At 54.6% G+C, this 26,043-nt stretch overlaps 1 protein-coding gene across 5 annotated transcripts; it reads right to left on the bottom strand.

Annotated features, from left to right (window-relative positions):
• Positions 1-863: 863 nt before the first annotated feature.
• LOC133350445 (chromatin remodeling regulator CECR2-like) lies at positions 864-23,702 on the bottom strand. 5 transcript variants are annotated; one of them, XM_061564788.1, is made up of 20 exons: positions 23,464-23,702; positions 21,138-21,232; positions 20,703-20,898; positions 19,781-20,040; positions 19,112-19,240; positions 18,396-18,493; positions 17,793-17,965; positions 17,485-17,574; positions 16,668-16,773; positions 16,308-16,437; positions 15,772-15,809; positions 15,166-15,257; positions 14,719-14,845; positions 13,458-14,098; positions 13,209-13,292; positions 12,618-12,707; positions 10,353-11,598; positions 7,608-9,231; positions 5,585-5,663; positions 864-4,293 (listed from the first exon to the last, which is right to left on the bottom strand). In XM_061564788.1, exons 1-20 carry the CDS (start codon positions 23,605-23,607, stop codon positions 4,288-4,290), a joined length of 5,448 nt encoding a protein of 1,815 aa, XP_061420772.1. In that variant the 5' UTR covers positions 23,608-23,702; the 3' UTR covers positions 864-4,287. The 5 variants fall into 5 exon arrangements, with proteins under 5 accessions (XP_061420772.1, XP_061420775.1, XP_061420774.1 ...); XM_061564791.1 differs by having other exon boundaries at positions 12,618-12,704; XM_061564790.1 differs by having other exon boundaries at positions 13,209-13,289.
• Between the last annotated feature and the right edge of the window lie 2,341 nt (positions 23,703-26,043).

Raw genomic sequence — 26,043 nt, 5'->3', positions numbered from 1 at the left:
TTGACGCCGACTGCGCCTTCTGTTGTTGTGCCCCCCTAGAGAATCTAACACTGCCCTCTCTGGACAAATAAGGAACCACCACTGGGCTGTGTTCATCCTAAACGTCCTCTTACAACAAAAAAATCCGCCAATTAACATTTCCTCTCCCTTCCATAGCATCAGAAGTGCCTCCTTATTCCTACTCATTTTGTTAACACTTTGGTAAAAATAATGTTTGCTTTGCTGCTCAATTTCCAGGAATACACGTGCCTCTCAACTACAGCTTGGCTCCCCCCCTTCAGCCCCCCGATTTATGTTGCTATTAAACCAGAGTTTGCACATGGACCTCACTTGTTCTGGCACCCCGTGCTCTCTATTTGCAATTTTATTTTCGATCCGCATATTTCATTTACGATCACGAAATACCTAATTTGGTATGTATGTTGACCGTCTTTCGCACCATACACATACAACCGTGCTAATCGTAGGTGCGAAAGTGACTGAATATTGTGCGTGATATAAGGTAAAATTATCATAAAATCGGGGATAGGGTTCGTGCTAGTAATAGGGATCCTTGGAGATAGTAGTCACATGAATAGGGTTAATGGTGGTGTTGGGTTAGAGATCAGAGTTGTGGCTCGGGGTAAGATTGGGGACAGGGATGGTGTTGGGCCTCCTGCTGGGCTGCTATGGGTGAGAGGAGAAGGGCTTGGCGCTCCATCGCCAACACAAACTCATTCCCAGGATTGCAACCATACAGACTGCCCCCCTTCTGATCTGGGGATCGGGGCGATATGCTCCATCTGCCGCCCAACCCCCCTTCCTTCCGACTCCATGCATTGCCCCGATACCCCCCGCAGTGTCAGTCATGCAATGTCACCAGCCTTAATTAAAGGTTTATTGTACAGCGTCCCTGACATACAACACATAACCGAATTGACGAAGCAAAGTTGACATCAGTTTAAAACGAAAAGTTCCGTGTAACATTCCAAATTCCTGACAAGTGTAACCGCGACAGCACTCTTAGTTAAAGACAGCGACACACCGTGCCCGATGCGCCCCCCCCCCCCCCACCTCCCTTGATGAAGAGACGCGTGAGATGAGGTGACCCGTGGCTCTGTCCACATGCAGACAGGCTCGGTCAGCGATCGCATCATTGCGTTGTCAACGTCAATGAGGCCGAGTTCACCTTTGCCAACATATCTTGCCCAACCAAAGCAGCCTGGCGGGCGGGGATTAGTGGGGGTGGACGCAGGGTGAGGTAGAACAGCGGTGGCCGCACTTGGGCCACCCTAGAAGCCAGGCTCCTTGAGCAGCAGTGGCCACGGGTCGGCGTGGAACCGTGTCCAGCCTTACTTCGGCCCCCGGTGCAAACCAAGACCTAGAAAGGGAGGCTAGCCCGAGGTCTGCGACGAGAACAAGGGACAGACTTGCTGGATTCACAATTGAATATTTTGGGTCAGATCCAACGATTGTGATATCAATGTGTGTCGTACACCCTCCTCCAATCGACTGCCAAATAAAGTTGTCACGTGAACAAACGCACCTATTTTTATTACTTCAGTGCACTGGTGTATTGAAGAACAATCCACAACGCTGAACATTGTTGTGAATAAAATTATTAAATGTTGAGGACCTGCTCTTCAATACAAATTTGCACGTTTAATAATAATTTACACTTGTAAAGAACCTTACACCCTGAGGTGACAAGGTGTTGTATGGAGCATAAACATAAATAACTTGACAAATAGTGAAAACATAATAAAAGCCATGCATGTTCGTGATGAGAACACCCCATGGGTGAAAATACATGTTTTTTTGTGAAGTGAAAATGCCTTTGAGAAATAAGACTTAAATAAAGAGGGACTCGGCAGACTGAATATCTCATAGAAGTTAATTTCACAGCCGAAGGGGCCACATGAGATAAGGCCGGGACGCCCATTGTCTGGTGGCTGTGTCGGGTGAAGAAGGATGTACGACACAAATGGGCATTGTACCCCCGTGATCTGACTCAACGAATCAATCATAACATTGGGTGTGAAAGTCTACGAGTTAAACAGACCTGCTAGAATTAAGGAGCAAGAGCATGGACTCATCTTTTTAGAGGTAAGGAGATGGCTAAGCTTGTTAATATATGCAAGGTTATCGGTCACTCGGTTTTTTCTGTACAATTCCATCGTGTCTTTGTTCTTGCTTTTTAGCCACGACAGTCAGTGGTTAAGTGACATTTCAGCAACACCAGTTATATTGTATAGGTTTTTTTAATTATGAGAGGAAACCGGGAAACCTGGAGAAAACCCATGCAGGACATGGGGGGAGCATACAAACTGCACACAGAAAGGCAGCCAAGTGGGGAATCAACCCCAGGTCCTTTCTGCGAGGTGCCAGTGTCACTCGTGCACCACGCGGCTGCCCAGGGTGAGTTGTACCACACTTGTCAGTTCACGTTCAGATGCTCCCATTTCCATGTTGCAGTCTATTGTAGTTACAAGGCATATGTTACACAAATTTAATGAATTTCATAATTAAACCTCTCGCATTTAAGACATTTTTTACAGTAAACTAAGGTTAACTAAACTGCATTAAAATTATCACAAAAGCCTCATGCCGTGTGTGCTAACAGCCAGCATGAGGCTCACACACATGCACTCTGGAGTGGTCATCCTGTAAGGAGCTCTAAGACTTAATCTTTCCAGTTGCTGCCTCACGGCTATGTACTTTATTACGCTCGTAACACAATCGGGAATGAGTACGATACAAGATCCTGAAATTGGGAAAAAATATTAAAACCAGCTGCCTCTGCATGCCGCATAAATAACACGTAACTCGAGTGAGGAATTCATATTACTGGACCGTGCCACCTGCATAAACCGCGACGCACGAGACAATCCGCAGGACAAGTTGAGACAGGAAAGCGCATGTTGGTGGCCACATTTCCAGAGGCCAGAAACTGCCGGATGGGTTCGCAGGCAAGAGTGGCCCCATCACCATCAGCGTTGCTTGGCCATATTCTCCGAGCACGCTGTGCCCCTGGGTCCCTGAGCGACGATAACCCGAGATAAAAACAGGGACCTCGCGCCGAACGCGGACGCCAAATCACAGCTGGACGCCCCCTCACAGGAGGCACACAGATGCTGCCCTACTTGTAAAAACGGATGTTTGTTCGTAAAGGATTATCGTCATTGTAATACATCTATTAAATAAGGGTCAGTGGGAAACCGCCAGTGCGGCACTGCCGCTAAGGGTGAGGGCCACTGTCTGCCAGAGACGCGCGGCGCCACCTGCGCCAGGGCCCTGGGCCGCGCAGAGCCTGCGGCCTCTCCCTGGCTTTGCATAGAGACCCGTGGGCGCTATTTGTTCTCCTCAGTAACGATAGCACAAGGACACACACATTCAAGAGTCCCTTTTGACAAAGATGCCCATGTAAGGCTTTGCTTCCTTCTTGAGAATCTACCCAAACTCAAACATTTAATGTTTAAATATCTTAAGAGGTTGGCGTGGTGACAGCTGTTAAAATTACAAAATGCCCAGCTACAGCTTCACGCTGTGATAGCGATGGTCAAGGCCTTTGCTGCGTGCCGCTGGTAATGGCAGCACAAAATCCCGTCGCCCCAACACCACTTATTGCTTAAATATGACGATACAATGATCCTGAGATGTGTCGAGCACATGAGTCCTGTCTATGAGTCTGCGTCGAAGTGCAGGGGCTACTGGGCTGCTGCATCTTGGGAGGACACCGACATCATCAATGCAACTGATCTGGTTTCAATGGACCGTTGACACCTACAGTGGCAACTCTTCTCTTGTCGTACGCTACTGAACGGTGTCCACACAGCCAAATGCTCGGGTAGTTTACCACAGACTAGACTAGCATTGCATTACTGCCACATGGGCAAAATATCAATGGCAATTGTCCGGTAAAAATGCCCTTAATCAACCACTCGAGGGGCTATTTCACCTCGAGATGCACGTTTCATGGAACATTGGACCAACACGAGATACCTGAAGAAATTGTAGCAGAGTATCGAGGAAAAATGACAGTGGCGTGACCTCGAATTCACTCTACTATGCACAGTCAGAATTTTCCTGAGAATACAAGGAATTTTGGGGCACGCAGCAGAGGGAGTGAGTGAGAGGTGCTGCGGGGAGATACCATATCAGGACAAACTAGCGTGAGCTTCTGTCTTCTCATAGCCTCCGGTGCTGCTTCGTGGAGTCTTCCCTTGCAGATCTTGCCCAGTTAACAACCCTGCCCCATGTACTCCAGTGTTGTCGCAGCCGCTTTGGGCCACTCCTCACCGCTCACCATTAGGGCTGTGGAACAAGTCATAGCAAACACTTCCATGACAACGAATATGCAGGCTCATGTATCAAAGTCACACAAATTTCAGGAACCTGCATAAAATGCGGTGACATGGACAAGCGGTAGCACACTCGCCGCATGTTGCAGAGGTTTGAATCTGGCAGGTCACCTTGGTTAACATGGCAGACAAATTATCCATTAAATGTTAAAGATCACGTGATATCTTTCGAAAAAGCGTAGGCCATTGTGTGCTGGCGTAATGGTCTAAATAAAAAAATGACACAGCAAATTTCTTAATTGGTGGAAAACAGCAAGCATCGCCCCCTACTGCAAAAACTTTTTGAGTCCCTCCTGAAAAAGTGTTGAGACAGAGAGGCTTTCTAGGGTAAACAAATCTGAATAAGAACGGTTGAGATGAGGGCGAGACGAGGGCGAGACACGGCATCGCCGCATGCAATGACTTCAGCAACTTGGCGGAGGGTAACTCAAGAGAGAGACTGCATGAGGGTTGTGAAAAAAAAGTCATTACTGGTAACCGCATGACAAAAACAGTAAAAAAAACTGTTATCTACTCAGTTTATTAGGGTTTCGAGCCAGCTGGCCAGGATTGGGCCAAAACTTAATTTACTTTTCATCCAGGTAACTAGAGAACACAAACTTAAGTGTTTCTAACCCTAACATTAAAACTAACAATGACGCGTAACACTTGACCATGTTACCACGTGCCGTCTGCTTCTACTCACAATGGACACTGTTAAAGACTCCATGTTATTCAGTCGAGTTAGACCATTGTGTGTCCTGCGAATTAACGTTCTCAATTGGGATCACACAGGAGCAATCATCGCCCCCTCCCTATTGGCAGCACACTAATGCCCCCAGATTACTCCTGCAAACGAGACTTGCCACATATCTCCTAACAAACAACAATACAGAGCTTTCTTCAATCCACTCCGACGATGTCCACCCAGTGGTATAAATGGGTACCACCACAGTTAGTCCAATGGGCACGTCACGTGCAGTGGGCTCATGTGTGGGTACTCCCACTTCTTCCAAAACGTCTGGTTAAGTGTGGAAAAGTAGATCAATTGCCCTTTAGAGTTCACATAAGTGAGCGAACAATTGCATGGCTGCACCATTACCTTTAAGGGGCGTTCATCACTCGCATTCCACTGGAAACAATCGCCAGTTCCTGACTTTTGGAAACGGTAATCGATTTTGAAAACAGTTACCAATTTAACGGTTATCGGTTTAGCAGTTACACCTGAACAACCACAGAGTGTGCATGTGAAAGAAGCAGCAGACCTGAGCGGTGGGGGCCGCGCCGCGAGCCACGGGCCCCATGGAGCCACCAACCGCCCGCTCCACCTCTCTGTGCAGCAGTCTGGGGCAGGCACACAAAGACAAAAATCCCCCATATAGTCCATATAGGCTGTTGAAGCAAGTGCTGTTAGTGAGCACTTATGAAAACCGGCACGGCACAGAGGGGGCACCAGATACTCAATTGAGGCTGAGTCGACCTAGGGGAGGCCCAGATAATCGTCACATTGGTGTTGGCTGTGAGAGGGAATCGAACTCTGGTTGTCTGGTTCATAGCAAAGCACAATAACCATTACATTACAGTTCCCCACACAGACACAAAAACAAATATCCCCCATATAGCCCAGGGTTGCGATTTCCGCATGGAAAATGCGGAAGGAGGGTTCAAATTTTCCCGCATTTTTGCTAAAGTCAACCGCAAACGGTGGAAAGACTACTCCTATGACCGCGCGCTTTTAACAACACGTTAATGCGTTCTATTGGAAAGGATACATGCAAGGCCCAGCATCACGTAGGGCTTTGAGTTACTGATTGGAATGAATATATGATTTCCGCATTTCCGCACAAGAACCACACACTTTATTCAAATGCGGAGCCGTGATTACGAGCACATGTACTTTCACTTCTTCGCATTCTTCCAGCGCTTCATGTCGTCTTCGGCGTGAAAGATGCTGAGTTTTGGCTTGTCGCGGGCGCAAACTATAAGCACGTTCAACTGCTTGCACGAGATGAGCAACCACTCCTCGGGCTTGATGTTGTTTTGCAGAGAGAAAGCCCTCTCACAGCCGACCGACCTGTGCGCCAAAGTTTTAATCGTTAGCAGTAAAGTGTATATATTCGCAGGAGGTATAAAGTAGCTACGACAGAGGCAAATGAGCGTACGCTGGACGAGGATATTACCTGAGCGGAAACGCGTGTGTATCTGAGCGTATCGAAAACAGCGTGGGTATCTGAGCGCTTGGCCAAAATTACCAGTGGATTTCCCAACGCGCTGCAATCTGAGCGACGATGAATAGTTTTGCATATCGACAGAATATGAATAAAGAAAATGCTACAGTTTTTTGTTTTTCCTTTGTCGCTACGAGTACTGCGAGGGCTCCGAATGGCAGACGCTAGGAGACATCATGGGGCTGGGCAAAAGGGCCTGAGCACAGCGCTGGGGGTTGCGTCGATCCGGAAAGATGCAACCGTAGGGATTCCTATCGGCGACAAACATGTCAACGGTGGCGTCGTGTACTTGTGGCAAGTGTGCTTCATCGACGGCATCGACAAGTACTTCGACGCACAAGAGCTCGCGGCTCTCATTGATTTTTTCACAGTTCGTGCGCACCAACAACGCTGTCTGAATGCAGGAATCCATAGTTCATATATACATATCGTTTTTTCCAGAAGTCAGCAGAGCCAAATGGGCATACGCAAGATATGTGCGCCAACCGCGCGAGTACGGCACCGAGAAAGGCGGGAATCGAAGTCACGATTTGCGGAAGTCTTCACAGGAATCACCGCAAATTGCGGAAATTTGTGCGGAAGAGGGTCACAGAAACTACCGCAAAATGCGGTCGAAAACAGCATGTTTGCGGAAATTGGTGCGGAAATCGCAACCCTGATATAGCCTTAACAAAGTGTTGGGGCAAATGCTGTTATAGCAAGCACCTATGAAGCCTGAAACAGCACCCGAGGGGGTGAGTGTCTAGCACCACGCTTGGTCGCCTTTGTCTCCCTCGTGGAGATTCTTTAGACATCGCACCGGATACTCATTTGAGGTTGAGTCAACCTAGGGGAGGCCCAGGACTGGTTCAAGTATTCGTCACCGATGTTGGCCAGGAGCGGAAATGGGTTCGTCGGTTTAGTAGCGCAGCGCGCTAACCGCTATCCCCGATACACTCACACTGTAGAACGACCGCCCCCCACACGCACACAGGCACCCGCTGACGCACATGCGTATACAAAAATAAAGATCCCCCATCTGGGGAGTTGTTTGGCAGGCTCAGAACCACAGACGACTCACCCCTGGTCGTGCTTGCTGTGCCTGACCGGGCTGTGCCCTGGCAGCTGTTGCTGCTGCTGCATGAGCATGCGAAGGTGATGGCCCATGCGCCCGTCCGCTTGCTCCAATGCGCCCACTCGCCCCGTGGGCTGCCCGTATGAGACGGGGATCCGCGGCAAGCCCGGCTGGCCAGGCCCCACGTGGGGGGGGGGGTTCAGCATGCCGTAGTGCGGGCCCGGCATTCCGGATGCCCCGCCGGCCACGTGCAAACCGGGATGGTGGGGGTGGTGGGACGGGTGGGCGTGGAGGTGGCCGTACGGCGGGCTCCCGTAGAACTGCGGCGGTGCGGGCCCCCGTTGAGGCGGGTGCTGGTGAGGCGAAGGCCCGGGCTGGCGGTGAGCCGCCGCGTGGCGAGGGCGGCCGAGGGCCACCTGCTTGTTGGCCGCCACAACGGCGGGCCCATACGCGATGGCCGAGACGCCGGCCTGAGCTGTGGCAGCCGCCATGGCCCTCTGCCAGCGTGTGTGTGCCGCGTGGCTGTCCAGGTCCAGGATCTGCTTGGGGCTGTCGGGCCGCTCGTCATCCTCTGCGGCAGCGCCGCCGCCATCCGAGCCGGCGTTCTCCCCGCGGCGTTTGTCAAACTCTGGCCCCTTGTCACCGACTCCTCTCTCCTGTGCCGGATGCTTGCTGGAGTCCAGTCTCACGGCGGAGGCCATAGCGGAGGACAGGGGGTAGGAGAGCAAGGGGTCAGCCTCCCTGTTGATGGCAAGGGGCATCCTGTTCCCCAGATCCCCATGCGCTTCCATGGGGGGCGCGTGCTGGCTCAGGTACCCAAGGGGGTGGGCAGAGGCGAGGCTCACGGGGGGGGGGGCGGGCCCGGTCTGCGCTGGGCGGTGCTGCTCGTACATGTAAAAGGGGTGGCGTGACATCTGCCCCAGGAGGTGCTGCTGGTACTGCACTTGTTGGTACTGCACCGGACTCATCCTATAGCCGTGGCCGATGCCATGCTGCAGGCCGTAGGCAGTGCCGTAGGACACCGCCGGCTGGCTGCTGGCCGGAGAGATGGCGTTCACAGTGCTGGCGGCGTGTCGTGTGTCGGAGAACATGTGCAGCACAGAGTTCCGGGCGGTGGCAACATCGCTGGCGCCCGCTCTCGTCTGACCTGCCGCAACCGTGTCCTTCGACCTCTCTTGGCTTCTGACTCCGCTGTGTGCGGCCGAAGCACCGGCCTTGCCGTTGATGTCACCCCAGCCCCTCCCGTCCGCGCAGTCTCCGCTTTCCTTCTGCTTGAACATTACGTCAGCGGTGCGAGGCTCCGGCTGCTGGTACTCGTCCTTCCCGGACAACCTGGCCTTCCTCTCTGCTTTGAGTCTTTCTCGGTCACTGCGCTCCTCTCTCTTCGCCTCCTTCTTACCATCCCCCTCTCTCGCAGAGCCTGCTAGCTCCGACTCGACAGCCTTGTGCTTTCCGGCTTTGTCTCGCTTGCGCTGCCTGACTTTCTGTTGCGAGGGCCCAATGTTAGGAGAGCTTTGGGTTGTCTCGACGGCATGGAGCATCGATGGCGTTGGCGGCGGCTGTGGAGCGAGGCTGCTTTTTTCCTTGCCAGCATCCTCCCCATCACCAAGGCCCGGGCTGAAGCCACCACCTGTAAATCAACACAATTGTGCATTTCTGAATCTCAACAGAACCGAGCTCCGAGCAAATGTTCACCGCCTTCAAAAAAAAACAGCTTTAAGCAGACTGACAGGGATTTTAAAAAGTACAGTAAAGCAAACATCAAAGCTAATTTAGTCTAATTTAATTTGATTTGTTACATGGCTGATCCCGTTTCGGCAGGTGCCCGGTTACTTTAGAAGTGAGATCCGTGGTCAGTGACCACAGCAGCAGTGAAAAAAACGAAAACGTCAAAATTGCAGAGAACGAGTATAGGGTCCTAAAGGAATATTGCACAACTCACAAATGAAGTAACAGTCATAAATGAAATACACGAGAATCGAACATTACAGCACACACGTATGGGGGCAAGCGGTGCCTCAAAAAGTTAGATGCAGGTGCAAGGAATCTCTGTGTTTCGGTTTAATATGAAAATAAAGAGGGGCAGTGAAGGAAGGGAACCAAGCTGTCGATGGGTGACAAAGCTATTCCAGAAATTAAAGTAGCAATGCAGAAAGACTTTTCACCAAAGTTTTAGCAAAGGGTATTTTTAGTGGGAATGAGGCACTACTGAAGCTATGTTACAGAGTTCGAGGAACTAAGTGGTCCTTCAGGGAATTGGCAAATTTGTTTAAGAAGCAATTTAGGATGAACACAGCCCAGAGGGAGAGCGAGTAGCTTCACATCTGAAAGGTTGCGCATTCAAATCCTGATTGGGGGTTGACTCAACCCATCATCATCCCTCCAGGGTCGAGATAATAGCAACCACTTTTAATGGTGAACTTGAACTTCTTTTCGCACCATAGGTGCAGGGTAAGGACAAAAAACTAAATAAAAACTAAACACACAAATAAATGAGTTTTCAATTGAGATTTTAAAGTGCATAGGTGTAGTGGCTTCCTAATAGCAGAAGTCCACAGTGGTTGTCCTATGGATATACTCGCCCCTGTCATGAGAATGTGTAATTTTCACCTTGGCTCTGGGCTGAAAATGAGATCACTTTGACTGTAAATTGGTAGTTTAAACAATAAATCAGCGATGTTTTTACAAATTTGCCTGGTTAATCTTTCCCTGGTGGCTTCCCCGTTTGAGACCGATCGCACTGTCACTCACCTCCAGGCACCCCTGAGGCACCAAAGCTTGGCACGCGAGGAGAAGCCTCCGTCACCGTGGATGCGAGCTGCGGGGGTGGTTTCAGACATTCAAGCAGAAGACTTCTCACGCCCTGGCTGCCTATTGGGTTTGCCGAAGAGACTTTGAGCCAGGAGCCACTTGAGAAATGGGCGGTAGGCAGCTCCCTGGAGGGCACATTTGATGAATGGGTAATGGCCGTGACGTGTGGCTTAGGGCATGGGGATTCCGGGGGATTCCTGCCATGGGACTGATCGAGAATGCTGTTGTCGCACGTTGTGGACTCGAGGAAGGCCTCCGAGCTGTCGGCACGTGGTTTCGCTTCAGCGGATATCCCCGAGTAGTTGCTGCCGGATGCAGCTTGCAGGAACGGCGGCACTCCATGGAGGAATGGCTTCGGGCTGGAGGCCCCTGGGGGTCGCTGCGTAGCGGAGGAGACCGTTGACGGAGAGAGCGGCGGATACGGCGCCAGCTCCAGCCTGCCCGGAACAGGCGGCGACCGTTCGCTCTCCAAGATGGAGGGTGCTGCCGCGGGCCGGAAGGGCGGTGGTTGCAGCGGCGCTCTCTGTGTCTCGTCATGGCTCAAGACCGACGATGTTGTCTGTAGCGAAGGCCACTTCCTGTTGGGCCACGGTGGTTCCTCCGAAGGTGCTCGCTGCTGACACCGAGGGCCATCTGAGCCACTGCCCTCCGCTCCCAATCGTCCCTTGTGCTGATGCAGGTGGCCGTCGACCCCCTCTCTCCTGTTTACTTCTGTGGCAGCTTTTCCAGAATCAGTCGGCTCATCTTCACCACCGGGTTTTGGTTTTGGCAGCACAGGTGTGGACTCTTGCATCTGCGGCCGCTCGGCCGCGGTCGGCTTCCCAGCGTCACAGGCAGGCATGGTGGGCTGCGAGGGCCCCTCTGGAGGGGTTCTGGCACTGCCAGGGTCCACCGCTGCAGGGGGCACAGGAAGGCTGTGGCCAACCCGTCGCTCGGGTGTGCGGGGGCTGTCTCTGAAGCCAAAGGAGCGCCACACCGAGCGGAGGGAGGAATTAGAGGATGGGAGGGCGGGAATGTGGTCGGCCTGTAGGGCACGAAGGCTGGGTGGGGAGGTGACAGGCTTTTGGGCTGGAGGGTTGGGCCCCGAAGACGATGGCGCCCCTCTGGGTACTTTTGCATAGGCAGCTGCCAGGGAGTGCAGACCGTGAAGCCCAGTGCTGGGAAATCCATTTGTGTGATGGGAATGCTGTTGAATACACAGACACAAACACACGCCATATGGTGACACGAACATCTGTACAGCTCTTCATATTGCAAGTACTCCACGTGTGTCGTTAATGACTCGGCCATAAGCAAGAATAAATTTATTTAACTCGGATTACAGGGCTGCAAGGTGGCGCAGTGGTGACGACACTGGTGCCTCACAGTAAGCAGTTCTTTGGACTAGCTTTTTATAAGTTCCCCCGCTGTTCTGCATGGCTTCCTCCGTATTCTCTGCTTTCCTACCATAGCTAACAAAACCACACAATAAAAAACTAAACTATTAAAAACTAAATTTCGATTTAAAGCTTTCGTGACTGCAGGGATTCATCTTCTTGGTTCTTTCGGTAAAGTCACGTAGAAGGGAAATAATCAAATAATAATAAAACATAAACATTTTATTTGATTAAAAACGAATTATATTTGACCAGTTTCGGCTCACTGAGCTCTATATAGCTCTTTTTCAGAAGCGACCTGGCTACAAATGACCGCTCAACAAATTGGCTCATGTGGAAATGTATAGCTGCCAAATACGCTATACGCATGTTTCTAAATGTGAAGGGAAAAACTGGAGGACGTGGAAAAAAATCCACGCGACCATGGGGAGAACATGCAAACTCCAAATATACAGGCGTCAGGGTTGGGATAGATCCCACAACCTCCTGTATACCGGGCAAGGTAGTTCATATCTCACCACCGTAGCGCCCCAATGTAATTGGTGTTGCCAAACATACTAATGCTGAAAAATTCCCTACATATTAGTAAATTGAGATTACACACAGCAGCAACATCGCCCCCGACTGCAACAACTTATCAAAACCCTCTTGAAAAAGTCTTAGAGACTCATTGAGGCATTCCCGGTTACACACGCATAATAATGATAAGTATTAACTATTTAACTGTGACGCTTGGTGTCTGTATTCCCTGTGAGATGTGCATGGCACACGTGCTACACCACAGCGCTGCTGGTGCCCCGATGAGCAACAGCGGGAACCGGCGCCTTACCGGGCCTTGTGGCAGGTGGAGGGCAGAATCGGAACTCGCGCCGGGGGAAGTGGGCAAGGGGAGGGGCCGAGGCCCTGGCGCCGCTGGCTGCTGCATCACAAACGGTGGGGGGTTAGATACCAGACGGTGGGGTTAGATCACAGAGGACACAGCTGGGGTTTCCTGCCATTACGCTCCGTTTACCCAGGAGAGCCTCGCTTTCGAGTCTCAAGACACTTTTTCACGAGGGTCCTGTCACGTTTTGCAGTAGGGGGTGGTGTTGCTGCTGTGTATATTCCAAATTGAGTAATTTCCAGATGTTTACGTTTTTGGGATATTTGGCAAAGATCAGTTACATTCATTATTAGATTTTTTTAGCTATGAGAAGAAATCGGAGAATACGGAGGAAGGAAACCCATGCAGAACAGGGGAAGAGAACAAACTCCATGGAGAAAGCCACCCCAGTCAGGAATTGAACCGCACCTCCAATTTTTTCCCACACCTCTGATTAGCACGGTTGGCTATGTACGGTGCGAAAGAAGTTCAATATACATACAAGCACAGGCGCTACCACCGTGCCACCGCTCATGGCGGCAAGAGTGTGGGTCCCACCTGTCTGGAGAGCGAGTAGTAGGGGTTGCGGGGTCGCGCAGCGTTCACTTCCTCGGCACCCACGCCATCCGCCAGCGGCTGCTTCTGTCCACAAAACATCTACACGTGTACTGGCGTGTACTCACGTTCACACGGCGTTGTGTGCTCATGCTCACAGCTGTCGTGCACACTTATGTTTACACGGGAACGCTGAGGGACGCAGGGGCTGTGGTGGTCTGATTGAGGGACCCACGGGCTGTAGGGTCTCACCTTCACTGGGGTGGGTGTCCACTCAGAGGGGAGGGTGGGGGAAGCCCCGCGGTCCAGCTCGGCCCTGCTCTGCTCCCTGCCTGGCGACGAGACATCCCCGTGCTCCACAGACGCTTCCCTCTCGCGCTTGACAGGCTCGGCCCTTGCCTCCTCCTCTTCCTCCTCCGACTCGGATGCCGATCGTGACTCCGACTCAGAGCCGCGCGTGTCTTCGCTGCTGGAGTTGAGGGCATCCCTTTCGCGCTTCGTGTGGGCACGTGGCCGCTCCGTCCCATACGCGCCTCTCCCGTGTCCGTCACGCGAAGGCGCCGCACGGGTCCAGCGCCTCGCGCGCTCCTCCGACTCGTCGCCGTGCCCCCCGGCGCCGTCGCTGTCGCGGTGCGGGCCGGAGGGAGGCCCCTCGCCATCCCAACTGGAGTCGGAGCTTTCAGAGTCCTCCTCCCTCCTGGCGGCGACGGTCCTGCGACCCCTCCCACGGGCCCCGCGCACGCCGCCGCGACCCCTCCTGCCGCCCCTTTTGTTGCGGTGACCCACGGGTCCCCTCAGGGCCTCGTCTGCACTCTCCCCGCTCTCTCCAGGGAAGTGCTTCGTCATGGCGCGGTCGAATACGCTCTCAAGGCTCTCGGCCATCTGTGTGTACTCTGCACTCGCCAGCCACCCACAGCACAGCACAGCATGCGGCCTCCATCACGCATCGCTCAAGTACAAATGTGTATCCAGCTCGGAGAAAATGTATAACACCGGATGTACGCATCCCCACAGACTAAAAATGTCCGATTTTCCTGAACCTCATTTCCACTACCCCCATACCTTCCACCCTTAACCAATTTCACCCCCCATCCCCTCTGACTTAGATAATTACAGCAACAGATAGATGGCACTCTCTGGGTGATCCGGGTAGGAGGCAAAGGGGAGTTGGTCGGTACCACCTGAGGTGGCAAATGCTATCAGTATCCACCATGGGCAGAAGCTTAGGGTACATGCAGTCCGTTTCACACTGCACACTTCCTATTTATTTTAATATTCCGCAAACGTTTTCCATCAAATTCTATACGCCATGGTATCCATATAATAACATTTTTTTTTATCTTTAAAAGCTAACAGTAGCCTTGCTATCATACATATTTGCGTTCTAGAGATAACATTCTTCACAAAAATCAATGTTATGATGTGCCATCCTGGGTGGTACCAATAACTAAGCTTAAATGACCATTGCTCCCCGCCTCATCCTGTCACCCCCTTGAATGCGTGGCACCCGTACCGCTGATCTCGCCGTTGTACTGACGGCAGTTCTCAAACATGAGCTTCACGTCAGCGACCAACTCCTCCTTGCACTGGTACCGCTGGGCGCTCAGGTTGCGCTCGATCCTCGCCAGGTCCATGGGGCTCTGCACGGCACACGTAAAACCGAGTCACAGAAACACCAGCGCGAATTGACCCCGTAATCTTCGTCATGGCTCGGCTCAGGCTTGGCTGTGGCTTCAGTAAGATGGCTCTAAGCTACCACACTTAACATGAGCCAGCTTGGAGCCTGGTCCCAATCGAACTCGGAATTTCCACGAGCCAAGTCTGAGCCTCTCACGCACCTGAGCCAAGCCGTGTCAGAGGCCGGGCCGAGCCATAACTGCGAATACGGCCCTTTAGAGCGATTGGAGCTTGTAAGGCAGCAGAGAACGCCAGTAATGGCAGCGGCAGCTACACCACTCACCTTGATGATGTCGTAGTAGTGCGGAGCATAGGCCTCGTCCACGGCCTCCAGAAATGGCCATGCATCCTTGTGCGCCTTCACGGCCTCGAGCACTGAGCAATGAACAAATTCATCAGCAACCACTCCTTTGTCAAACAGTAGTATACAACGCACAGATTCAGCCAAATATGGAATCCTGTTGTCACGTCTGGGTGGAGCATCCAGTCCCTACATCGCTACACCTGATCGAGATCACCAGAGAGCAGCAGTCGCAGGGTGGTTGATGATCCAGCACTCACTGATTGACTCTGGTCACTCGCTCACTGGTGATCAGTCCCCTTCTATTCACTCTTCTATCGCTACGCACATAAACTGAACCAGTCCTGGGCCTCCACTATGTCGACTCAGCATGCGCAAACATCGGCAGTAGGGAAACACAGGCGGTCGGGCGTGGTGCTTGCCACCCACCCCCTCGTGTATCATGCCAGCCTCCTACTCACAAACAGCACTTACCCCAAAAGTATGTTTAGCTACATGGGGGGGATCTTTGTGCTCAGCAAAGGTGTTTTAAAAACACAAATGCACACGCTTTATGATCAAAATGTGTGAGAAATGCAAAATTCGTACCTTTAAACATAGATATGTATTCCTCATCCAGTTCAAACCTGCATGGTAAATCAAGAAAAATAATAATTAACAATTTAATACAATCAGTGTTCACGTCATTCTTATAGCGCAAGGCGAAGGCGCTCATGTATTTCACAGACACAGTCGGCAGTAGCTTCACAGCAGGAGGCAATGGTGCTGTGTGTGCGTAATCTCCATTGAGTAATTTGTGGGTACATTTTCAAATTTGACAAAACTTCGACTGAAACGCCAGCAACACAATGGCCTACTTCTCGTTTTGAATGACGTCAGGGGATGAGGAATGTCCATTGCGAAGCAGACGGTGCGTATTTTACAGTTAGTACATCCACAATGTTTTCCAGGGCGGCCTCCGCATTTAACTCGGAAACATCTGCAGCAGGCAGCCAACGTGCTACCGCTGGGCCATGTCACTGCCCCAAACGCGTCTAAGCACCGCTGCGCTGTGACACGACCACACAGGATGTTAGTGCAGCTGTGCGGATGTTCGTGTGTACGTGTTAGTGTGCGAGACCCACGTGTCTCCTAAGGGATGTGGAGTGAGGGACACGGGTTGGGAGCCCGCGTCACCGAGTTCTGGAACTGGCTTCTGTCCCTGTGACTCCACAAGGAACTGCTCCTCTCGGCGGTGTTTATGGTGAGGCCGCCCTGCAACACAAGGCCACCACGTGTGGTGAGCGAGCGCTCACCACGACTTGCACGTGGCACACAGCGCTGCCAAAAAGCACCGACGCATAGCGCTTGACACAAAAGTGCATGACAAACAAGAGCACGATGCACGACGCGTGGCACACGGTGTACGACACGTAGAGCTCAACGCACGGAACACGACAGGTTCGCGCGACTGACACCGGAGCGGCCGCGCCACACGCCAGTACCTTCCTTCTCCCTGCGGCGTCTCTCAGCTTTCCGAATGTCCCGCTCGGCGCGCCGCCGCTCTCGCTCCTTCTCCTGCTCCACCTCACGGATGGCCAACAGTCGGTCCTGCACCCCCACAGATCCAGCAACACGCGGCGCACACATTTTCCCATTAAACACGCTTTGTATCGCTTTCTTACCACAGAGATATGAGGAAAAACAGGCGTGCTGGGTGAGACATTTGTGCAGGATGGGGAAGGGCTGATTGCTAAGACAGACTTAAGAGCAGATGGTTAAATATTGTCAGCAAATCTTGGTCTACTGTCGAGCAGCTGCAGGATCTATCGGAGGGGAGAAAGAGCTAGCGATGTGTGGCAGCATCATTACCTTCGGCGATGATGACATCTTGATATTGTATCACTTTCATACCACGTAACTTGTGTCTATGCTCAGAGCATTTGGCATTAAGCGTGCATACGCATGTATCTGTGTATGTCTTTGGAGTGGTAGTATACCTGTTAGCACGCTGTGCTATGAACCTGGCGACCTGAATTAGATTCCCACTCGCAGCCAACACTAGTGACGATTATCTGAACTGGTCCTGGGCCTCCTCTAAGTCGACTCAACCTCAAATTAGTATCTGGTACAGTGTGTAACCATCGCTACTAGGGAGATAAAGGCGGTCGAGCGTGGTGCTGGCCAACCACCCCATTGTGTACAGTGCCGGCCTATTTAGGTGTTCGCTAACAGGACTTGCCCCGAAAGTCTAAGGCTATTCGGGGGATCTTTGTTGTATAAGTGTGGGCGCACGTGCGCATGAACAATGTTTCCTCTTGCCTCCTCCTCCTGCTGCACACGTTTGACGGTGAGACGGTCGGATGCACGGCGAGGAGTCATCTCCAGCAACTGCTTGTGCAGCGTCTTCTCCTGCACTCGCGCACCACAGCCAAACGTGCGTTACGGTGAAGGAGAGCAAAACACAATCGCACAGACACCACAAGAAAACCACGAGGGATTCGCCCACAGAGAGCCACTGGCTACCACCGCTCACTTTGTTCCCAACAATCCGGCTAGCCATTCGAGAGGCCCGCATGGCCCACCCCACCCCGGCTATCGCGCCGCACCCCACCCACAAGTTTGCGTACCTTCTCGGCGGCAGTGGCCGTCACGTGGGGAATGAGGGACCCGACCAGCGTACGGTAGAGGTGGCGCTCCTTGAAAGAGCGGCTGCGCTGCAAGGAATCAGCGAGTGCCTGCCACTCGGGGAGATACTCGCACACCAGGGACCAGGCACCAAGACGAGCCATGGGCACAGGTCCTGCACACGTGCACGCTGAGCAAATCATCTCTACGCAATGCAAAACCTGCCAATGAGCAGCAGTAAAATTCCCGGTGTCGTTAAAAAAATGTTAAGTTTAGTACTCTTGGTATTCGCGCCATTCTTATAGCCCAAGTATGTCGTGAAGACACCGCTTTGTTTCACAGACAGTATGCAGTAGTTTTACAGTATGGGGCAATGTTGTCATGTGTCTTCTAATTGGGCAATTTGCAGTAGACGTTTCAAATACAACAAATTTGGACCATTACACCACATTAGACGTAACGGGATTTTTTAACGGCCACGGTGACGAAGACGACACTTATTTTATAGTGAATACAACACATTGATAAATCAGGATGGCCCGCTGGGTTCGAACCGCAAACGAGTGCCTGCAGTGGCCAGTGTAGCGAGGGTTCGTGTCACTTACCAGAGTTCTTCCGCTTGCGAGCGCGTGGTTTGGCTCTGGTCGTCTCCCTCCAGTCAGAGTGCTCCGAGTCGGCATCGCTCTCCAGGGGAGTGTCACTGCTTCACGCGCGCATGACAGCAGCTGATGACGCAAGCTCACCAATGCACAATTCCGGTTCATTTTGTCTAACGATGTGAGAAGTAGAGAGAGACCAAGACGAGTCCCTTATATGCAAGTGACTGGTGTCACCAAAAATTACTAAAACAATCGTATAAAACAAAAGTACAATGGAGCAAATGGAAATCAGTACATGAGCAATCAAATAGGAATCAGAGCAAAACAACCACGTTGCATAAAAAAATAAACATAATGCGCAACCATTAATTATTACATTAAATCACTTTCCTGTAATTAGAATTGGCTTGGACATATTCCTTTTTTAAAAAAAACACTCGTAGAATGTTTTTGTTACAGAACCACGGGAACAAATTCAGGGCGATTATTGCACTGGTATGTAAACAGACGAGGACACATGTCAAATACAATTACAAGTGAAGTTATCACACAGAATCGGCAGGTTAACACCCATCAAAATGTGCTTTATATGGAAGAGTAAACCAAGGACATTGATGCAATGGAATTAGCGCGCGAGTGTAATGCGCGACAACATGGCGTCATCCGGTGCACTGTCGCGCAGATGAAGAGCCCTGGGTGAGGCAGAGGGAGCGAGGACGAACCTCCAATCGCGGGCGCTGTGTGCGCCCTCTTGTTGCTCCCGGCTGGTGTCTGCCCGGGAGGCACCCCCTCGTCTCCCCCTCTTCCCATTACCTCTCCTGGTCTTCTTCTTTTCTCGCTGTTTTAATTTCCTGATCGGCAAAATAAATTTCGGTGATGCTCGCGCATTGAGTCTGTTATAAACCAGCAATGGCTCGCTCACGCCCCTGCAGGTAGCACGACCTCCCCCCACAAGAGCAAACTCTGGAGGACATTTGATCAGATGTATTCAAAGGGGTGGGAGTACCCACACTTTAACACACCACACGTGACCTGCCAATCAACGAGCTTTGCTGAACACATTTACACTGTTAGGTGGACACAGGCAGTGGAGGGGGGAAGAATTTAATAAATTTACCCCATAGTTTCATCAGCCGACCAAAAGGAGATTAAATCAAATCGGCAACCTCTGGATTGAAAGTCCAGTTTGTTAGCCATTACACAGTGGCAGCTCCCCTGTAATACACACGCAGCGTTTATATCGTTACGTGGGAGGTGCGTTTAAAACTGCTGGGACGTCCTCTTGTCTGCCCTGTGAGAAGTTTGTTACATTATGAGAAAATTATTGACGTATGTTGTTACAGTTGTTCTAGTTGGTATCTGGGGCAGAGAAACAAGAAATCGGACCTCACCTTGACCCCCTCTTTCCCGCCGGTCGGCCCACTTGCCGCCCTACACTCTTGCACTCGGACTGCCCTAAGTGCCGGCCCCGACGCTGGGCCCCTCGCTGGCCCCCTCGCCTGCCCCGCTTGCCCCGGCCGGCGGCCACAGGTTGCGGCGGCGGCGGTGGTGGCTCCTCCTTGTAAAGCCGCGTGCCGTAGAAGTACCAATAGAGAGCGCCGGTGGAGTCCTCACCAATCGGACAAAGACGAAGACTCTCGACCTCCCAACCCTGGGCGATACGCAAGCATGGAAATCAGCGCCTCTCAGAGCTCAACCTCAGCCCGAGTCTCCCCATTCCATTTGTGAAGTTCACTAAAATAACTTGGATCTTTCTCATAATGTAACATTATGTTTTATTTTTATTACTTTATCACTTCCCTTCTACGTGACTTTACCGAAAGAACCAAGAAGATGAATCCCTGCAGTTACGAAAGCTTTAAATCGAAATTTAATCGCCTCTACGGGGAGGGTTTCCACATAACTTTGAGATCCTTCAACAAGCTCCGGGATAAGAAGGCTCAGCTAATCGAGTCTCTCACCTTTCTGAAGAGATGCCGCGACTCTAAGGTAATATGCACATTCTTTTGTTAAGGCTCTCTTCTTCTTCCACCTCCAACTCAGCTTATATATAAGCTCCTAGCTTGGCAGTGTCTCATTCTTCACCTGAAGACGGCTGCTTGCGTTGTAGCCGAAACGTCGTGAGAATTATTTGATTTTATTATGTTTTATTTTTATTATTTTATTACTTCCCTTCTACGTGACTTTACCGAAAGAACCAAGAAGATGAATCCCTGCAGTCACGAAAGCTTTAAATCGAAATTTAACTTGGATCTGTCCCGCCAATCCGCCAGTGCCTTCATCCTCACTATCCACACGGGCCCCACCGCTTACCTTGAGAACGTCGCAAACGTCGGCGGCGTCCAGCCGGTAATCGCATAGCCGCTGCAGCAGCGTGACACGCGTGAGCAAGGGTAGCTCCAGAAACACACGGTCCGCTCCGTCGGCGTCCAGGGGATTCTCCCGGCCCTCTTCCAGCTCCCAGCGATGCCGCACGATGTCGTGGAGGTAATAGCCATAATTTTCTCTCCTGCGCAGACAAGCGTGTGCACAAGCGTACATACACAGCAACATTGGCGAAGCAGACTTGAGAAGCTATTTCTATGCTCCAAAGCCTTGCACGCCCGAATCTGCGCACGGCGCTCGCTAGCTGCCCAAGCGCTTTCATCCGTGGCAAGGCGAACTCTTCTGGCAGAAGACTACGTGATGATACGAAGCTGTGGTGGTGCGATGCTTGTTTGGCGAGGTGCACAGGCGTGCATGACTCACGTGATGTCACGCCGCTGGTAGCAGCCCTGGAGCAGCGCGACCAGCAGTTCCTCCTCAAACTCCGTCTCGTTCCTCAGCAAAGCGCCCTCCACATCCTGAGCACACGTTTCCACCACGGGGTCACGTCAAGTTTAGTTTTTTAACCAAGCGGGAACTAAAGAGACAAGGACGGTCTCATTTGCATGAGCGACATTGGATAATTCACACCCGACTGTTATTCCACAATTGCTCCGAAATGAAAACAAGCCGTTCAAGTATGTAAGCGGTAACAAAAAAACAGGCAGCCAATAATCTTGCACACTCTTTGAGCTGTATACATCACTGCAGCAACGACCAGAAGTCAATGGCCTCTCCCGAGCCCCAGCTGCCGTAAAGGGTCACCCCTCCCCCACTCCCCACTGCCCCCGCGTCTTGCACATGGGGAGAAGGGGGAAGGGACGATAGCCCTGACAACAAAACGGCCCGGCAGGAGGCGGCACGGGGCCCGCATGCCGCAACAGAACATCCCGGCAAAAAAAAGACTTGCGATTACAAGTGTTGTATTCGCACTGCCCCCATCTTGACAGACCAACTCCCCAATAAAAGTGGGAGAACGCTTCTGCAGGCCCCAAAAAATCTTTGTTCTGACAACAATAAGGTCATGTTAACGGGCTCCTGCTGCTGCTGCTTCTCCCCTGGTTGTGGTGTCAGGCACAGACACAAGAGGCAAAGCTTCTGCCGCTTGCTGCCTGTGCTCTGCCCGAGGTTGGTCTGCTCCAGAGAGGCCATGCCCCCCCCCCCTTCCTGGCGTCCTCGTCAAACGGGGGGCCTCCTGCATCCTTGAGACCCCCGCGAAGAAGAACACGGGCATGGTTGCGATGAGCAACGACGGCCCCCCAAACAATAGGCTTATGGTCATCAAGCGCCAGGCAGTGGAACGTGCCACTAGCATGGACACACAACCACAGACAACCACGAGCACACGCATCATGGTGCGCCCCCCCCCCCCCCCGTAGCTGGCAACTACAGTGGCACCGATCCACAATGCAAGTTAACGCTGCCACATACACTCATCCGTCCACACACACACACAAACGCATACAGTGTACACACGTATACACAGGCACACACACACATACACTCACAATCATATACTTAAACACTCATTCAGCACACACAGTCACACAGTACAAAATACATCCGTATAGCCTTAACAGACTATAAGAGCAAGTGCTGTGAGCGAGGAGTACCTATGAAGGCCGGCACACGAGGGGGTGGGTGGCCAGAACCACGCCCGGCCGCCTTTGTCTCCCTAGTGGTAATGTTTATACACCACATCCCGTACACTCCTACTGTACACACACACACACGTGTACATCACACATACACAGCACAAATACAAAGATCCCCCGTATAGCAATAACAGACTGTTGGGGCAAGTGATTTTAGTACAGTACTCACACATTACACACAATGAGCACAACTCACACACTGGCACACGTGCCTACTGTATACGTACATACTCGCATATACATCACAATACACGTGTACAGTACACACACTACACACTCTCACATAACACACACAACTCACACACAGCTCACACACAACTCACACAGCTCTCACAACTCACACACAGCTAACACAACTCACACGCAGCTCACACACAGCTTACACAAAACTCACACGCAGCTCACACAACTCACACAGCTCTCAACTCACACACAGCTAACACAACTCACACACAGCTCACACACAACTCACACACATAACACACACAGCTCACACACAATACACGTTACACAGCTCACACACAACTCAACACTCGCACGCATCCACAGGCCGGCAGCAGGCTGCGACGTGACCTGCACAGGCCTTGCATGGAGGGCAGCAACCGTGACCCTCGGGGGGGCCCCAGTGACCAACCACCCCGACGCGGTCCACGCGGACCCCCAGACCCTCTCGTGGGGAGGCCATTGGACAGAATGCGAGATGTAGTAACATCATCCCCTGTACATCAATGTCCTGCGGCTTCTCGCGCCGGGGCAGCATGGAGCGAAGCCTGCGCCCTGGGCCCGCGGAGTTGAGGGCAGGGCCCCCTGCACCCCGAGGTCCCAGGCTCGAGGGGTCCACGCTGCGTTGGGGCCCCGGGGGTCCCGCTTTGTTCCCGCGTCGTCGCCTCGCCAGGCGCGGGGAGCCCAGCAGACCCCGCCGCGCGAACAATGGCCCCGCCGCTCGGAGGCACGGGACCTTGTCGGCGAACCCGCCGGATCCGACCCCGGGGCCTCTACGAGGACCCCGTGGGGCCCCGCTAAGAGGGTCGCTCATTGAGGGGCTCATCTCGCACCTCGATGGCCGCGGCTGGGAGTGCGAAGGCGTCGCGGAACATCCAGCAGAAGTGCGCGATGGCCGGGAGCTGCCAGCGAGACCGGAGCTGGGCCAGGGAACCCTCCTCCTCCTCCTCGCCGCCGCCGCAGCCGCCGCCAGACATCGCGGCCCCGAGGGCCTCGCTCCCTGCTCGTGGGTCCTCCTGGATCGGGCCGCGCGGCCTCAGCGCGGCGCGGATACGCGGGGTGCGGGGGGCGGCCTCATGGCGGAGCGCGGGGCGGGGCGTGGGGGGGAGGAGGGGGAGGAGACACGGGGGGAGGGGGAGGAGACACGGGGGGAGGGGGAGGAGACACGGGGGGGAGGAGGGGGAGACACGGGGGGGAGGGGGAGGAGACACGGGGGGGAGGGGGAGGAGACACGGGGGGGAGGGGGAGGAGACACGGGGGGGAGGGGGAGGAGACACGGGGGGGAGGGGGAGGAGACACGGGGGGGAGGGGGAGGAGACACGGGGGGAGGGGGAGGAGACACGGGGGGGAGGGGGAGGAGACACGGGGGGGAGGGGGAGGAGACACGGGGGGGAGGGGGAGGAGACACGGGGGGGAGGGGGAGGAGACACGGGGGGGAGGGGGAGGAGACACGGGGGGGAGGGGGAGGAGACACGGGGGGGAGGGGGAGGAGACACGGGGGGGAGGGGGAGAGACACGGGGGAGGAGGGGGAGGGAGACACGGGGGAGGGGGAGGAGACACGGGGGGAGGGGGAGGAGACACGGGGGGGAGGAGGGGGAGACACGGGGGGGAGGGGGAGGAGACACGGGGGGGAGGGGGAGGAGACACGGGGGGGAGGGGGAGGAGACACGGGGGGGAGGGGGAGGAGACACGGGGGGGAGGGGGAGGAGACACGGGGGGGAGGAGGGGGAGACACGGGGGGGAGGGGGAGGAGACACGGGGGGGAGGAGGGGGAGACACGGGGGGAGGGGGAGGAGACACGGGGGGGGAGGGGGAGGAGACACGGGGGGGGAGGAGACACGGGGGGGAGGAGACACGGGGGGGAGGAGGGGGAGACACGGGGGGGAGGAGACACGGGGGGGAGGGGGAGGAGACACGGGGGGGAGGGGGAGGAGACACGGGGGGGAGGGGGAGGAGACACGGGGGGGAGGGGGAGGAGGACACGGGGGGGAGGGGGAGGAGACACGGGGGGGAGGAGGGGAGACACGGGGGGGAGGGGGAGGAGACACGGGGGGGAGGAGGGGGAGACACGGGGGGAGGGGGAGGAGACACGGGGGGGGAGGGGGAGGAGACACGGGGGGGGAGGAGACACGGGGGGGAGGGGGGAGGAGACACGGGGGGGAGGAGGGGGAGACACGGGGGGGAGGAGACACGGGGGGGAGGGGGAGGAGACACGGGGGGGAGGGGGAGGAGACACGGGGGGGAGGGGGAGGAGACACGGGGGGGAGGGGGAGGAGACACGGGGGGGAGGGGGAGGAGACACGGGGGGGAGGGGGAGGAGACACGGGGGGGAGGAGGGGGAGACACGGGGGGGGAGGGGGAGGAGACACAGGGGGGAGGGGGAGGAGACACGGGGGGGAGGGGGAGGAGACACGGGGGGGAGGAGGGGGAGACACGGGGGGGAGGGGGAGGAGACACGGGGGGGAGGGGGAGGAGACACGGGGGGGAGGGGGAGGAGACAAGGGGGGGAGGGGGAGGAGACACGGGGGGGAGGGGGAGGAGACACGGGGGGGAGGAGGGGGAGACACGGGGGGGAGGAGGGGGAGACACGGGGGGGAGGGGGAGGAGACACGGGGGGGAGGAGGGGGAGACACGGGGGGGAGGAGACACGGGGGGGGAGGGGGAGGAGACACGGGGGGGGGAGGAGACACGGGGGGGAGGGGGAGGAGACACGGGGGGGAGGAGACACGGGGGGGAGGGGGAGGAGACACGGGGAGGAGGGGGAGGAGACACGGGGGGGGAGGGGGAGGAGACACGGGGGGGGAGGAGACACGGGGGGGAGGGGGAGGAGACACGGGGGGGAGGAGGGGGAGACACGGGGGGGAGGGGGAGGAGACACGGGGGGGAGGGGAGGAGACACGGGGGGGGGGGAGGAGACACGGGGGGGAGGAGACACGGGGGGGAGGGGGAGGAGACACGGGGGGGGAGGAGACACGGGGGGGAGGAGACACGGGGGGGAGGGGAGGAGACACGGGGGGGAGGGGGAGGAGACACGGGGGGGGGGGGAGGAGACACGGGGGGGAGGGGGAGGAGACACGGGGGGGAGGGGGAGAAGACACGGGGGGGGAGGAGACACGGGGGGGAGGGGGAGGAGACACGGGGGGGGGGAGACACGGGGGGGAGGGGGAGGAGACACGGGGGGGAGGGGGAGGAGACACGGGGGGGAGGAGACACGGGGGGGAGGAGACACGGGGGGGAGGGGGAGGAGACACGGGGGGGAGGGGGAGGAGACACGGGGGGGAGGAGGAGGAGACACGGGGGGGGGACACGGGGGGGGGACACGGGGGGGGAGAGGAGACACGGGGGGGGGGACACGGGGGGGACACGGGGGGGGGGAGGAGACACGGGGGGGGGACACGGGGGGGGAGGAGAC

Source organism: Lethenteron reissneri, chromosome 33 (genome assembly GCF_015708825.2).
Source record: "Lethenteron reissneri isolate LAM-NWPU_2019-01 chromosome 33, ASM1570882v1, whole genome shotgun sequence".
NCBI lineage: Eukaryota > Metazoa > Chordata > Hyperoartia > Petromyzontiformes > Petromyzontidae > Lethenteron > Lethenteron reissneri.
The sequence above is the reverse complement of the archived record's forward strand: the minus strand, read 5'-3'. Positions and strand labels throughout refer to the sequence as shown.

What these genes read in the sequence shown, in the direction of transcription:
- LOC133350445 (XM_061564788.1), bottom strand. Translation starts at nt 23,607, where the DNA reads ATGTCTGGCGGCGGCTGCGGCGGCGGCGAGGAGGAGGAGGAGGGTTCC. An exon ending in ACTACTACGACATCATCAAG is followed by an intron (nt 14,846 to 15,165) that starts GTGAGTGGTGTA and finishes TGTGCCGTGCAG; the next exon opens with AGCCCCATGGACCTGGCGAG. An exon ending in ACTACTCGCTCTCCAGACAG is followed by an intron (nt 12,708 to 13,208) that starts GTGGGACCCACA and finishes TTTGTGATGCAG; the next exon opens with CAGCCAGCGGCGCCAGGGCC.